Here is a 14252-nt window from a genome sequence, read left to right on the forward strand (position 1 = left end):
GAAGTACCAATCTCCATTTTTACACAAATTAAGCTCACATATGGAAAAGCTTAGCATATGCTTCTGAAAATCACTTCTGTGGCCACACACGGTGATGATTTCAGCCAATTCTCTTCCCACAAATTTGTTACAAGATGTGTATTTTCTTTCCAAGAAAGAGAGATTTCTCAATAACATAGGCTACCCATTTGTTCCTTCAACTGAGAGCCTGGCTCAGTTCCTCTGGCACAGCAGTTTTCCTCACATCTCACATATATTAGGGAGCAGCTAAATTTCTGTACAACATGCTAATTGTACAGCCCACTATGTTGCCAGTTCTCTTGAATATGTACAGCAGATGTGTTTGACCTCCACAAAGCAGCAGTGGGATGTTCGTGACTAGTAACAAAACCAGTGTACTGAAACTGTTTGGGTCAGTTTAGGCAGCAGAATGCAGTTTCCCGTCCATCTCTCAATCTACTGTATTGTTTGAAGAAGAACAACAAAAAAGCAGAAACTCATGCTCAGTTCATGGAGGGTTTATTAGTCAGACTTCCTCAGAACTTCTGCAGTCCTTAAGCATTAGTTATCATTTATTTTAGAGTACAGCCTAGAGCATATTCACTACATTTTGGCACGCGATATTCAGCACTCAGATAACTACATCTAAATGTCAATTTAGGATATATTCTAAGTGCCGAGTTGATATTCAAACAAGCATTTCCAATACATGTTTGTTTATATCCTGCCTTTATTATTTTTACAAATAACTGAAGATGGCAGACATATCCCACATCACCCTCATCCTATTTCCCCCCCCTCCCAGAACCGTATGAGGTGGGTTGGGCTGAGAGACTGCCCAAGGTTACCCAGTTGGCTTTCATGGCTAAAATGGGACTGGAAGTCATAGTGTTGCCTTTCTAGCTTGGTGTCTTAGCTACTACACAAAACCAGCTCTCTGAGCAAAGTTTAATTTTTGCTCGGTAGTTAAAAAAAAAGATCTGTTGACCTTGTGCATCTCTATTATATATTTGTAGAGGAGCAGAGATGGTTTTAGATACAATAATACTGTACTCAGTATTTGATAGCTCTGAAAGTCGCTGAATTTGGTACTCCTTGCATTTTGATGTGAAAATTTTGCCCCAGTACTCATTGTTTATTCAGTACTTGATGCACAAGCTAGAAGTTGTTGATCTTGGCTGCCTTGCTACCCTTTCCAGCCAAAACAAAGTCATGTGTTAGTCACATGGTTTATTTGGCACTCGTAGTACTCATCACATCTCCAGGAATCCATTAACAACGACTACCGAGGTACCACTGTAAATAAAAATGGCCCAGTTTGTTTCAAGTGGTAGCTAAATTGAATAAATGAGCTACTCTAGTTTTTCCGGGTGTTTTCTAGTTTTTCTCTGTACCTTATTATCACCTGTAAGGAGCCATTACATTTGTGGAAATCACTGTAAGTAAAAAATTGAAATGGAAATTACATTATTTGCATAATACTGCAGATAAAAAAAATCTTGATTTTTCCCTACATTACCCATTCATTGTTTTGTTTGTCTCAAAATATAAATAAGAATCAGAACACAAATGTAGCAATCGTCAAAATTGCAATCATAATATGATTAACTTTAATTAAATCAGTTATAATTATGAAAATATTTACAAATGGAAGACATGGAACATATCTTTAAAATGTTTACAGTCTTTGCTTATAACAGCATAATAGCTAGCTCTTCTTGGCTGATGCAACATTTTAATTTACAGCTGTGCAAGTATATATATATGCATTAAAAAATACAACTTCTAGTTTGTCCTTGAAAAACAAAATTTCCAAAATTCAACAAATGCTTTAATTTTATTAGATAGTTCCTTTACTGAACAAATTTCTTCCATTTTATTTTGGCTTCAGTCATAAAAATCATAAAGTGTTGAATGTTCACACTTGATATATCCATAAACTGCATAAATTCTGCAAATGTTGTTTCTCAGAGTTGTCACTATTCTATTGCACTAAACAACAAGATCTTAGTAAGTTATCAGATATGTTTTAGAAAGTCCAGGAGTCTTTAGAAAGTCCAGGAGTTATCCACAATAACGATTTATGATTGTTTCTTCTGGTATTATAGCAGAAGTTTCATGAAGAACAGGATAATATGGAAAGAAATGCCTCTTTGGCCCAGTCTTGCACCACAAATCAAAGAGACAAGATCTTCAGTCTTTAGCATCTCCTATTCCATCAGCATTAATAGCAAACATGGCTTCTGCTTCAGGGAGGCAAGGCGAATCGTATATCTTGCATATCCTAGTTTCACCACGACCTTTTCTCAAGTAAAGCCTAAGCAGACAAATTAATAGAGTTATTAAAATAAAAAGTAACGATTATATAAAACGTTAGACATTTATTCAACTTATATTCCATTCTATCAACCAGAGAATAGTCTGGGCAATTTTCAATTAATTATTGGTGTTTTAAGGTTTTCCTCATCCATTATATATTATTGGAAACTCAAACAAAACAGTCAGGTAGAATAGATAGGCTAGTTAAAGGAAAAGGCTATTGTGACAAACAGAAAAAAATCCTACTTCATCTTTGTTAATACATACTGTAGCTACATAACCAAATCCAATGCCGAACACTAGTCTCTTGTATTTTTTGCTGATTTCTCTTACTCCTCACAGGTGCTACAGTTAAGTATTGTCCCAGTGCCATCAGTCAAATAAAGTTGGTTCCCTACAGAAAGTCGTGCATTTGACCTGGGTTGCCCACAGCACACTGATGTGCCGAGAACATCAACAGCAGAGCACAGTATTATCCAAAATACTCATGTGTGTTTGAATATCTGGAAGGGCTAAAGAAGCGACTGAATAAGTAGCCTTCTATTAAATCATAATAATGTCCACATAAGAACTTATATTGCAACTTACAAATATGCATATTCATATTAAATATACAACTTTTTTTGCTTTCAACTACTATTTTACAATATATCATTATGACAAATTTGTAGGGTACTTTTCTTCATTATGTTGGTAGCTGAACATTGAAATTTAGCTTTATACTTCTAGAACAGTGGTGGCGAACCTATGGCACGCGTGCCAGAGGCGGCACTCGGAGCCCTCTCTGTGGGCACGCACGCTGCCGCCCCAGCCCCGCCTCCCCCCACCGCCCCCTCCTCACCAGCAGCTCCCTTGGAGGAGAGTCGCCCCCAGGCGTGGCCCACACGGAGCAGCACAGCCAAGGACATAGCTGGGCAGCAGGGACAAGACTCCGCCCTCGTGCCCCATAGCATGCAGATGATGATGCGGGGTATGGGCAGAGGGCATGGCTGCCATGGCGCTGCAGGGTTGCCTGGGTGATCTGTGGCAGGCCATGGAGGCAGTGCGTGGCCCCGTGGGTGGGCGGAGCAGGCAGGGCGGGAGGCGGAGCAGGGGCGGTTTTTGGGCACTCGGTCTCTAAAAGGTTTGCTATCACTGTTCTAGAAGGTACACATTGGAAGTCCATTATAGAATATAATCAGGTCCAAAGAATCACAGTAATTACTCCGCCTGTTCTTGATCAATAAGCTTTGGCTTCGTTTTTTTTACCATTCACGGAATCTGTTCCTTAGGATAGGTTTCCACAAATGGGAAAAGGATGGAGAACATTTTGACTTTGACTTGCAAACTTTCCTATGACTTATGTTGAGGGTTGGATAAGGTTGGACTAAAATGTTTCCATAGAAGAAAAACAAACATTTGATTTTAATCTTAAATTGTAACTTCTTTTAAATCATGCTGACTGTAGGGACTATGGATATCGGCTTCTCTCGACATTAATCAATCATGTGGGAATCTGCCAAAAAAGTTTACAGTGAATCTCAGCCCCTAAAAGGAAAGTTGCTATTCAGGACTCCATCCAGCCTAGAAAGGAAAATTTATTTGGAGTTCATGAAAGGATTTCTTTCAATCAACAGGAAATATGTGTATGTGTGTGTTAGGTTGTTAATTTCATCTTGCTCTGTGACAAAAGAGCTCTGGTTCAGCTCTTTTGTACCCTGAAAAAAGGGGCAAATGTTTTCACTGTCTTAATAATGTGAATTCAATTCTAATACCCAATACCCAATCTGTTAAAAAGCCTGAATAGATTAATTTTCCTTCTCTTGTTTTATTTATAATTCAACATTTTATTGTCGAATTTCTCAACTGTTTTAGGTGCTGAAAGACAGTAAGCAGGGCACTTAAAAAAAACTTCTCATATTAAAAATACTTTTCTATATAGTTAATTACTGTATTCTTCAAAGCTTGCAGATAATTACTTCCCATTCATTTCCAAATATTTAATGAACATTTTGAAGACATCATATAACAATTGCTTATAATTATTATACAGTATTCATAATCAGGATTACTTTTAATTAGATCTTTTGCAATTCCACCATGTAAGCAAATTGTAACCCTTTTTGTCCTATTGGAACTTTATGACCACTGTTCATATTTGTAATTCTTGAGGCTATCATCTGTAGAACATCCTCTGAAATCTATGAAGTCTATAGACAGAGTGGACCCGAGGCCACCTTGTGGTAGAAATGAATTACAGGAAGCACAAAGATTATAGGTTTTGTACTACTTCTGTTTGTCGTAATTTATTTTTTTTAAATCACAATCTCTTTTGCAAAACAAAATGTACCTCTCTGTAATTTAATTTATTTTTTTTAAATCACAATCTCTTTTGCAAAACAAAATGTACCTCTCTGTAATTTAATTTATTTTTTTTAAATCACAATCTCTTTTGCAAAACAAAATGTACCTCTCTGTAATTTTTGTCTGTTAATTATTGTAGTTACCAGCTCTCTCCAACTGATATCACAAACACAACCACCTGATTAAACTCTTGAATTTCTTTTATAAGACAAATGTAATGCACACCTGGATTTTTTTTAAACCAATATGGCCTTATAAAGTAAGCAGACTTTTAAAGAGGTATTTAATAGCTTGAGAAGTATATTTTATATTCTGCTTTTTAAACTATTTAAAGTATTTTTATTGTTTTTCTATGTAAAAAGCATTCAGAGATGAGTTGAATAGAGACTACGAATCACCAGTTGCTATTTAAATAACATGGCTTCAGTTTCCTCAAAAAAATGACATCACATTGAAGCTTCATCCTAATGTTCACAAAATTTCTAATCAAATGAAAACATGAAAACTGTATTAATTAAAACTAGCATCTGCCATCCTACCTGGTTGTTGAAGCATGTGCAATAATATTCCCTCCAATAGGTTTCTTAGGATCTGCAGCAAACATTGCAGCTCCATCTACTTGTGCTACCACCTGGTTTGTGATCACAACTGCTACACCAAACTATTATGAAAGAAACATACAATACATTTCAGCCTCTTTGCTATAAACTGAAAAAAAGAGGCATGGTGGCAGTGGCTTAAATACACTGGATCTGCCAACCAAAAATTAGATGACACTTTGGCAGTTGAAGTCCTGGTAGTACCACGGGATGAATTGAGCTCCCGTCACTTGTCTGTAGTTCCTGCCCTGCCAACTAGCAGTTTGAAAGCATTATTGTGACTAAATAAATAGGTACCACTTCAGTGGGAAAAGCTAGCTGTGTGAGAAGAACAGGAGCGGGCACTGGACCTGCCTGGACATGAGGCGAGATCGGCGGAAGAGGCCTCAGATGATGTCATCAATATGAATGCTGCTAGATGGTGCAAGTTAATTCACCCACCCATGGTGCACTGTGGATAAGCATGCGGGCACAAAACCAAACAAACTAGCAATTAGGTAGTCAGGACTAGTAGTGTAAATTTCCCTGACAAATGTGCACCATAATAAATGAATGAATGAATGAATGAAAGAAAAATCCCCAGGTGGCTTGGGATTACACATTGCTACAAGGATCTTTATGCAAAACGCTGCAAGTGGAACTAATGATTACCTCATCTGCAAGTCGAAGCAACATGCGCAGGAATCTGGCTAAATGCATCTGCCTGGCCGATAATTCCCCTCGGCCAGAGTAGTCTGTCCGGTAAAGAGCAGTGGCACTGTCCACTATCAGCAAAGCATATCTAAAAGAAAAGAGCAGGAGAACACACTTTCATGTACTGATTTTAATTCTTGCTCTCCAAACGTCTTTTCTTTTGTGGATTGTCTGGCCAATCTTTAGCCTACTTCAACTGAATACCTCAAATGCCAAAGAAGGAATACATCTTACTGCTCCTCCTGAGCAAGATAGAGCCATGTTAGCAGTATTTACAGCCTTACCAGGATGGAAACCAAACCAGCTGACAATTTGAGCACTGAGAACAATTTTTATTTCCTTGGCATCCATTCAGTTTCACATTAACTAAGTTGTTCTGTAAAGCAGGCTTGCCCCAATAACAACAAGCAGCCTCTGTACGGCTGTCCATCATCTCTTGCCAGGATAATGTGTGGGAGTCTTTGAGACAGTTTTTGGAGTTCTCGGTACCACCTGGACTAGCCCCTCCAGTTTTTCTGGCAAGATTTCAAAGGTGGCTTACCGTTGCCTCATTCTTGCTAAGGTTAAGAGAAAGTGACCAATCCAAGGTCACCTAGATGGTTTATGCCTAAGTAAGATTAGAATTAACTATCTTCCTGTTCTGGATCGTATAACTCTATGTGGCCCTGGCTGGAGCATGTGTCTCTGTGTTGGAGTGTCTAGCATTTGTTGGGTTGGGTGCTGTCTCCTTGGGAGATGGCTTGTGGGAGGTGTGGTTTGGCTAATCGGTCGTCCCGTGTTGGTGGGTCAGTGGGAGGAGTTTCTGGAGGGCATTGGGAGACTTCCTGGACACAAGCCAGATTGGAATGCCTTTGTCTGAGAGACGCATGGGCCATCGGATGTCACCAGATGACCCTGCTTTAACGCTATAAAGATGCTATGGAAAGAGAGCATCATTCTTTCACCTATGGGAATGAACAGAAATGTATTTTTCAGAAATAACAACCAGCATAAATGCAAGTAATCTCTCTGAATAAATATGTTTTGTTATGAAATTATTCCTATTGAGTTTATCTATCTGATCTGATTTATAAGGCATTTTAACTCAGGATCAGTATACTCCCAGTTTCTAAGCTGTTGCCTTTAATCACAACACCAAACTGGCTCTATCAGGATGATACTGATAAAGTGATAACTGGTTAAAAATATCCTCAGATATGTTAGAATTAATATCAGAAAATGCTATAAATAAAGGACTATAATTTCCTTGAAATATGACATAGGGGGAACAATAATAAAAGGCACTTTCATGCAATTCAACATATGGTGATGAAGAATGTATGCAATTTATTGATCAAAGGAATGCAACTTGTTAACAAAGCTTCTACTGAACTATTGTAACGCATATTGTTTTGCCTTTAGCTAAGATTCCTAGAAGCAGGCAAACCACAGCTTATTTTGAAAGGCAATTTTATCATCAGAACTTTTATAGTGAAAGAACCAAAGAAGGTTTTTTATGTCATTATCTTTCCAATTTGTATAAAATGATGTGTATCCTAAATTGGATATCTTTTACATATAAACATTTTAATTTGTTAAAGAAAAGTCTGTTTCCTTGACTTTTATTTTTTTACCTTGATTCGGTCATCATAGCAGAGGCTTGATAAAGCAGCTGGGTTTGATGGTCTGTATTAAATCCTCGTGCATAAGCCACATTATCAAGTACATCACTACCAGATAAACCATATCTAGGGAAATAAAGCAGAGGAAAGACAGTCTCAGATTTGAACAAAAATTTAGCAATCCCTTTAGGCCAGATAAAACATTACTAATTTTCTAAGCAAACAACATGACATTTTCAAAAACACTTATATTTATAAAAAAATAGATCAATTTTACCAGCGTAGAAACAAATACGTTACTTAAATACTGCCAACAGATGGCGCTATAATTCCTGTATTCAGGATGCAATACCAATAATTTCCAGATAGCAGTACAGACCTCTCAGCCACCGCTAGCAATCGCTCCGGACGGAAAGTGCCTTCTGTGTCTATGTACATGGCCTTTCCTTCACCACCACCTCGATCAATAGGGAGCTTGGGGAAAAAAAGACCAATTCAGTTTACATGTGAATTAACCAAAATTTCTTTCCATGATATGAATATTCCACACATAATTTTTCCATTGTTATGCAAGGTGATCCTCTCCCAATCCAGTTACTCATCCCTTCTCTAAATTTGATGCTGAGGATCCCCCAATCTTCTAGGGCCAATCTGAAGTGTGTATATGATAAAAAAGTAAACTGCCCCGTCAGTGAACACACATTGGATATAATCCATTATATTTGGGTGTTGGGGAGTTGTCTTATTATCATCTAAAAATACAAATTATTTGTAATTCTTAAAAGAAAGAATTTATTAATAGATTTATTAAAAGGAAAATGAGGAAAGGGGTAACTGAAGAGGCTAATTTAAGATAAACTTTAAATGGCAACAATCAAACTATTAAAATATCTGTAAACCATCCAATAATCTATAGCTTATATACCAGAACAAATATTTATTTGCTTGATGAATTTTATAGATAAAATGTTAAAGATAATTGAGAAAAACTAAATTCATTCTAAGAGCCATCAGCTGAATGATGACATAGCAAATGAATCCACTGTTGTGGAAAGGGGGCCTACCAGTAGAAATTATAGTTGTAGAAATAATTAAGAACAGTTTTCCATTTTACTGTAAATAAAAAAAAAATTCAGAGCATCTACCAAGCCTACGAGTTCCCAATCTGTTATCAAGTATCTCATTTAGCTTTCAGCTTCTAGAACAGGAGTGTCAAACTGCCAGCCTACAGGCCGGATGCATCATAGCGAAACCACGCCCACCCCATTGCCAGCAATGGCAAAAAAGTCGCGACACGTCATGTGACATTGCGAGTTTGACACCCCTGTTCTAGAATGTCCTGCCTAATTGGCATATTTAAAGAACTGCAGCATTCTCCACCTCAATGAAACCAAGACTTCCAAATCAGGGTCTTCAACCAAACATCTAATTTAGCCTTCACAGTAAAAAGGACTACAGAATTCTAATCTTACTGCATTATCTTCCCAGTCATGAGATTCATGTAATTAAAACATATGGAATAAAATAAATTCTAAAGATTTTTCTGCACAGTATTACACGAAGAGGAGTCACAGTTGCTTACTTGACAGGTTACAGCCAGTGTGTGACATATCTGAGTTTTTCCTGTGCGGAATTCTCCAAACATCTCTGTTATTGACCCAGTTTCTATTCCACCTGGACAAGAAGTACAAATTTCAGGCATATCACAATAACTGTAGACATACAACTATGCCTATATTATCTATCTTACATTTAAACACATACGTTTAAATTCAAACTTAGAGATCTGAAAGTCTTTATTTCTGCAAATATATTCTATATTAAACAAATTGACTTCTGAAATTCAAAAATGTTTACATGTTCCAGTTACAAGATGCGTAATGAACAGAATTCAGATGGACATTATTTATTAAATAAGCCATACTGCACAACAGCTTTTTTTGATTTCTTATGAAAATTATTTAATATTATTCAACAACTACAGTAGATAAATTTTCCATATGGCCTTACTAGGACACTGTTATTATTCCATTGTTCAATGAGAATATTTTTGTAGCAACTCTTTTAGGAGAAATTAAAGTATGACTGGACTTTAAGTAGCTTGGGAAACAATCTCTACAATTTTTTACTATTTTTTCAGAAGTAAACTTCACTGTATTCAGTTTGCACAGCACTATAATATAAATATGAAATTCAAGGTTTATGAGATCTCAAAATATGCTTTTTTTATATTTAATGCGAGAAGCAATCCAAAACCACTATGTATATTTATGCCATCCACTTTTGATTTATAACATATAATAATGAGTTCAGGACCAATTGTAAATCAAATGTTATACCTTGAAGAAGCTTATCAAGTTCCTTGGATCCAGTGGTAATTTGAATTATCTCTGAGCGCCTTTGATGAAATTCTGTAGCTGTGGTGAATCCCATTGGAACCAATTTTGCAGCTTCAGCCTGCAAATCACAGTGAAATCAAAAGACTGATTTTATTTTACAACTCAGTTATTTCATTTGTATCCTTGTGTTAAAACTCTCACATATTTTGCTATAATCCTTTAAACAAATTACAATTAACCACTTTCAAAAAGTATATGATAGGATGAGCATGCTCCAGGTTCTCTCTCTTAAATGTTGTCACCTAATGGGGACCTTGGAGGTGCTCTTTCTTGGTGGCTACCCCAGCCCTTTGGAATAGCCTCCCATGTGAGATTTGAGGAATCCCTACCCTTTAGTCTTCTAGAGCAGAGGTTCCCAACCTTTAGGACATCAGGGACTGGTTACATGGAGAGAGGTTTTTCCGCGGCCCGGAGGGGGCATGGTTTTGTGTGCTGCCTGCATCCTGTGGATGGGGCTTTCCTTGTTTGTGTGGCCCAGTTGCTGGCATGCCGTAGTCCGGTACTGGCCCATGGACTGGAGGTTGGGGACCCCTGTTCTAGAGGTCTGTGAAAAGCTGGCTCTCCCCCAACATTAAGCTAGGATGGGGTTGAGCTGGGAGGCTGCTTGATCTGACATCCTGGAGAGAAGAGCATTTCTGTTTTATGGATTGTTATGAGCCACCAAGAATCATTATATGAAGTATAGGTCCAATCAATCAGTCAATAACATAATACAAATAATACTCAGTATTGCATAAATACAGATAATCCTCGACCAGCAACCACAACTGAGCTCAGAATATATGTTGTTAAGTGAGAAATTTGTTAAGTGAGTTTTTAAATGAGATTTTTATGACTTTTCTTGTCACATTTGTTACATGAATCACTGTGGTTGTTAAATTAGCAACCTGGTTAAGTGAATTTGGCTTCCCCCTTGACTTTGCTTGTCAGGTCACAAAAGGTGATCACATGACCCCGGAACACTGCAACCGTCACAAATATGAGTCAGTCGTCAAGCATCCAAATGTAAATTGCACGACCATGGGGATGCTGTGACTGTCATAAGTGTGAAAAATGGGCATACGTTACTTTTTTCAGTGCCGTTGTAACTTCAAACAGTCACTAAATGAACTGCTTTAAGTCGAGGACTATCTGTATACATCCTGAACATGTTTAAGCTAAGTGAGATTACCAGGATTTTATCTGCTTTAGCTTCACTGATGCCTTTAATATTGAGCAATTCCTTCTTTGGTGCATAGGCAACAGCTTCAACGGTATGAAAACCAGCTTCTTCCAATTTCTTCACATCATTTGCATTTATTCCACATTGCTAGAGAAACAAATACTGTTATATAACAAGTTTAATGTAGAATTCAAAGAGTTCTATACATATCAGATATTACAATCCAAATGAAATAGGTAACAAACATAAACAACGTAATATTCTAATGTAAGAGTGAGCTCCACTAAACTCTATGAGATTTGGTCCTGCACTCTGCAAAGATAGCAGCTGACATTTATAATCAGCTTTGTCCATTTCAATTATTTTCATCAATTTAAAGAAAAACAGAGCTTTAAATTCCTTAGCAGGTATAGTTTTTAGTAAAAAGATATTCTAAGTTTTTGAAAATAAAACCAGCTATTTTTTTAAAATGTATTTTGCATAATGAATCAATACCTAATGAATCAATACCTAACATTGTCTTCGTTTTTGTTTGCAAGCAAAAAGAAATACATTTATGATTTATTTATCTATCACTTTTATATGGCCTCCCATTTCGCAGAAGCAACTCTGGGTAATTTACAATAACCAATAAAAGCAATATATAAAAACAGTCATTATAAAAGTATAAAATCTTTATTAAAATAAAAATACATTATTAAAAAATAAAAGTTATTTCAATAACACTAAGATTTTGAAAATATAAAGATTTTATATTAAGGACACTTAAGTCCTTTCTCAACTACTTTCAAACATTGCATAAAAAAGAAACAGATTAACTTTTGTCAAGTAAAATATTTTATAGTGTCAGTACTGGTGGCAAGGAGCTTTATTTCATCAAAAACATTTTTAAAAAGCTAGTATGGTTTCATTGAAACTTTCACTGAAACAGTACGAAACTTTTGAAAATTATCAATAAAGAATATAAAGATGGGACTGTAGACATGACTCCAAATAGTTTCACATTAATATATGTTAGTTACATACCTCTAAACGAGAAATAGGCTGAGGCCCAAAGCTTTCCTCCTCCGTTGAGATATCTATGCTCTCATCACATTGCATTTGCATAGCCATGGTACAAAGTATTCAATATTCCTATCAAGAGAGAAAACAACAAAAGGCACAACATTACGTTAACGGTGTACAGCTCTTTAAAATTACCTTTAATTTTATAGGTCATACGGTAATTAATAGCCTCTATGTTTTCATACGTTTCATTGAAAAGTAATCCTACCTGGAAGACAACCCACAAATACAAACCCTAATAATAATACTAATAATAAAGTTGAAAGGCACCTTGGAGGTCATCTAGTCCAACCCCCTGCTCAGGCAGGAAACCCTATACCATTTCAGACAAATGGCTGTCCAGTCTCTTCTTAAAAACTTGCAGTGCGTTCACCGCTTCTGGAGGCAGGTTGTTCCACTGGTTAATTGTTCTAGCTGTCAGGAAGTTTCTCCTTAGTTCTAGGTTGCTTCTCTCCTTGGTTAGTTTCCACCCGTTGCTCCTTGTCCTGCCTTCAGGCGCCTTGGAGAATAGCTTGACTCCCTCTTCTTTGTGGCAGCCCCTGAGATACTGGAACACTGCTATCACGTCCCCCCTCGTCCTTCTCTTCATTAAACTAGACATACCCAATTCCAGCAGCCGTTCCTTATATGCTTTAGCCTCCAGTCCCCTAATCATCTTTGTTGTATAAGATGTTATGCATTTCTTGGCACACTGCTTAATTGACATTTAACAGGAGTGAACGTGAGACTAATATTAAATAAGCGGCCCTCGTTTTATTCCTGGCCGGAACTAAGTGCCCCCCCCTTTACAAATCCCCAAACAACACCTTTGGGTCCCCAAGTCTCTTCTTCCGACACCGCGAGAGAGGCCCAAAGGGAGACGGTCGATTCCCGACGGCCTAAGGCCTCCAACAGCCGCCTTCCGTGTAGAAAGTGAACCAAGCTCGATTCTTCCGTGGATCCCTCAATCGAACCGCCACCGGGCCCCTCGAAGGCCTGGCGCCGCCGAGATCCTTCAGCCCTCGACGCCGCCCCGCTCGCTCGCTCGCTTCCTCCTCCTCCCGATTCAGATTAACCCGCCACAGGTCACATGACCGACGCACAGGCGTAGAGACGTCTCCGCGGAACGCGGGCTGGACATTAAAAACAAGAAAAGTACCTTTTACGCATGCGCAGTGGGCTTGGCGGAGTGGAAGGAAAGTGTTTGATCCGCCGAAAAGGGTTTTTTTCCAAGTGTTTGGTTTTTTTTAAAACCTGTCTTGTAGTTTACTTTGATTGGGGTTCTTTCCTTATATTCGTGATGTATAGATCGGTTATGCAGGGAGACATAATTTTCAAAATGCCAACTTCAACCCGAACATTTCTCTTCGTGATTATTCATGTATGCATCTTGTATCTGGATGGGTACAACTTCCTGAAACTTTGAAAATACATGTGGGAAAGTGAAGCAGGCTAATACGCGATGTATTAATAGAGAATATAGGCGGTAGAGGAGAATAAACGCTTATGTCTATTTGAAGATTCCCCCCCCCCCCAAAATACTGCATACCCACGGAGATTTTGGAATGAGGGTTGCTCATGGGTCCGTAAAAAGATATTCCCTACCAAAGCAAGTGCATTTCCTGTATTTAGTTACTTCGATAGACGGCAGATCCTACTAATTCAGTGTTTATCAACCTTGACCATTTTAAGGCATGTGGACTTCAACTCCCAGAATTCCACAGCCAGCAATGCTGGCTGTGGGATTCTGGGAGTTGAAGTCCACATGCCTTAAAATGGTCAAGGTTGAGAAACACTGTAACTAATTGAACATCTTATCTTTTCCCTTTGAAAATTGGGGCAGGCGGTGGCACAAAGCAAACAAGTGCGAATTAAGACAGGATGTTATTTTCTTAGATCTCCTCTTAACTTTTTTTTTAGATTTTTATCCCGCCTTTATTACTTTATAAGTAATTCAAAATATTCCTTCCTCCTATTTTTCTCCACAGCAATCACCCTGCGAGGTGGGTTAGGCTGAGTCTGACTGGCCCAAAGTTACCTAGCTGTTTTCATATCTAAGGTGGGATTGGAACTCAGTCTCCTGGTTTGTAGC

At 37.8% G+C, this 14252-nt stretch overlaps 1 protein-coding gene across 1 annotated transcript; it reads right to left on the reverse strand.

The window, feature by feature from the left end:
* Positions 1-1600: 1600 nt before the first annotated feature.
* On the reverse strand, positions 1601-13012 carry RAD51 (RAD51 recombinase). The gene is made up of 10 exons (XM_015814553.1): positions 12988-13012; positions 12143-12250; positions 11126-11263; positions 9895-10012; positions 9138-9229; positions 7935-8029; positions 7568-7681; positions 5913-6042; positions 5202-5323; positions 1601-2317 (listed from the first exon to the last, which is right to left on the reverse strand). Exons 2-10 carry the CDS (start codon positions 12227-12229, stop codon positions 2194-2196), a joined length of 1020 nt encoding a protein of 339 aa, XP_015670039.1. The 5' UTR covers positions 12230-12250; positions 12988-13012; the 3' UTR covers positions 1601-2193.
* Positions 13013-14252: the final 1240 nt, after the last annotated feature.

The sequence above is a fragment of the Protobothrops mucrosquamatus genome, unplaced genomic scaffold (assembly GCF_001527695.2).
Source record: "Protobothrops mucrosquamatus isolate PMUCROS unplaced genomic scaffold, P.Mucros_1.0 scaffold261, whole genome shotgun sequence".
NCBI classification, from domain to species: Eukaryota; Metazoa; Chordata; class Lepidosauria; order Squamata; family Viperidae; genus Protobothrops; species Protobothrops mucrosquamatus.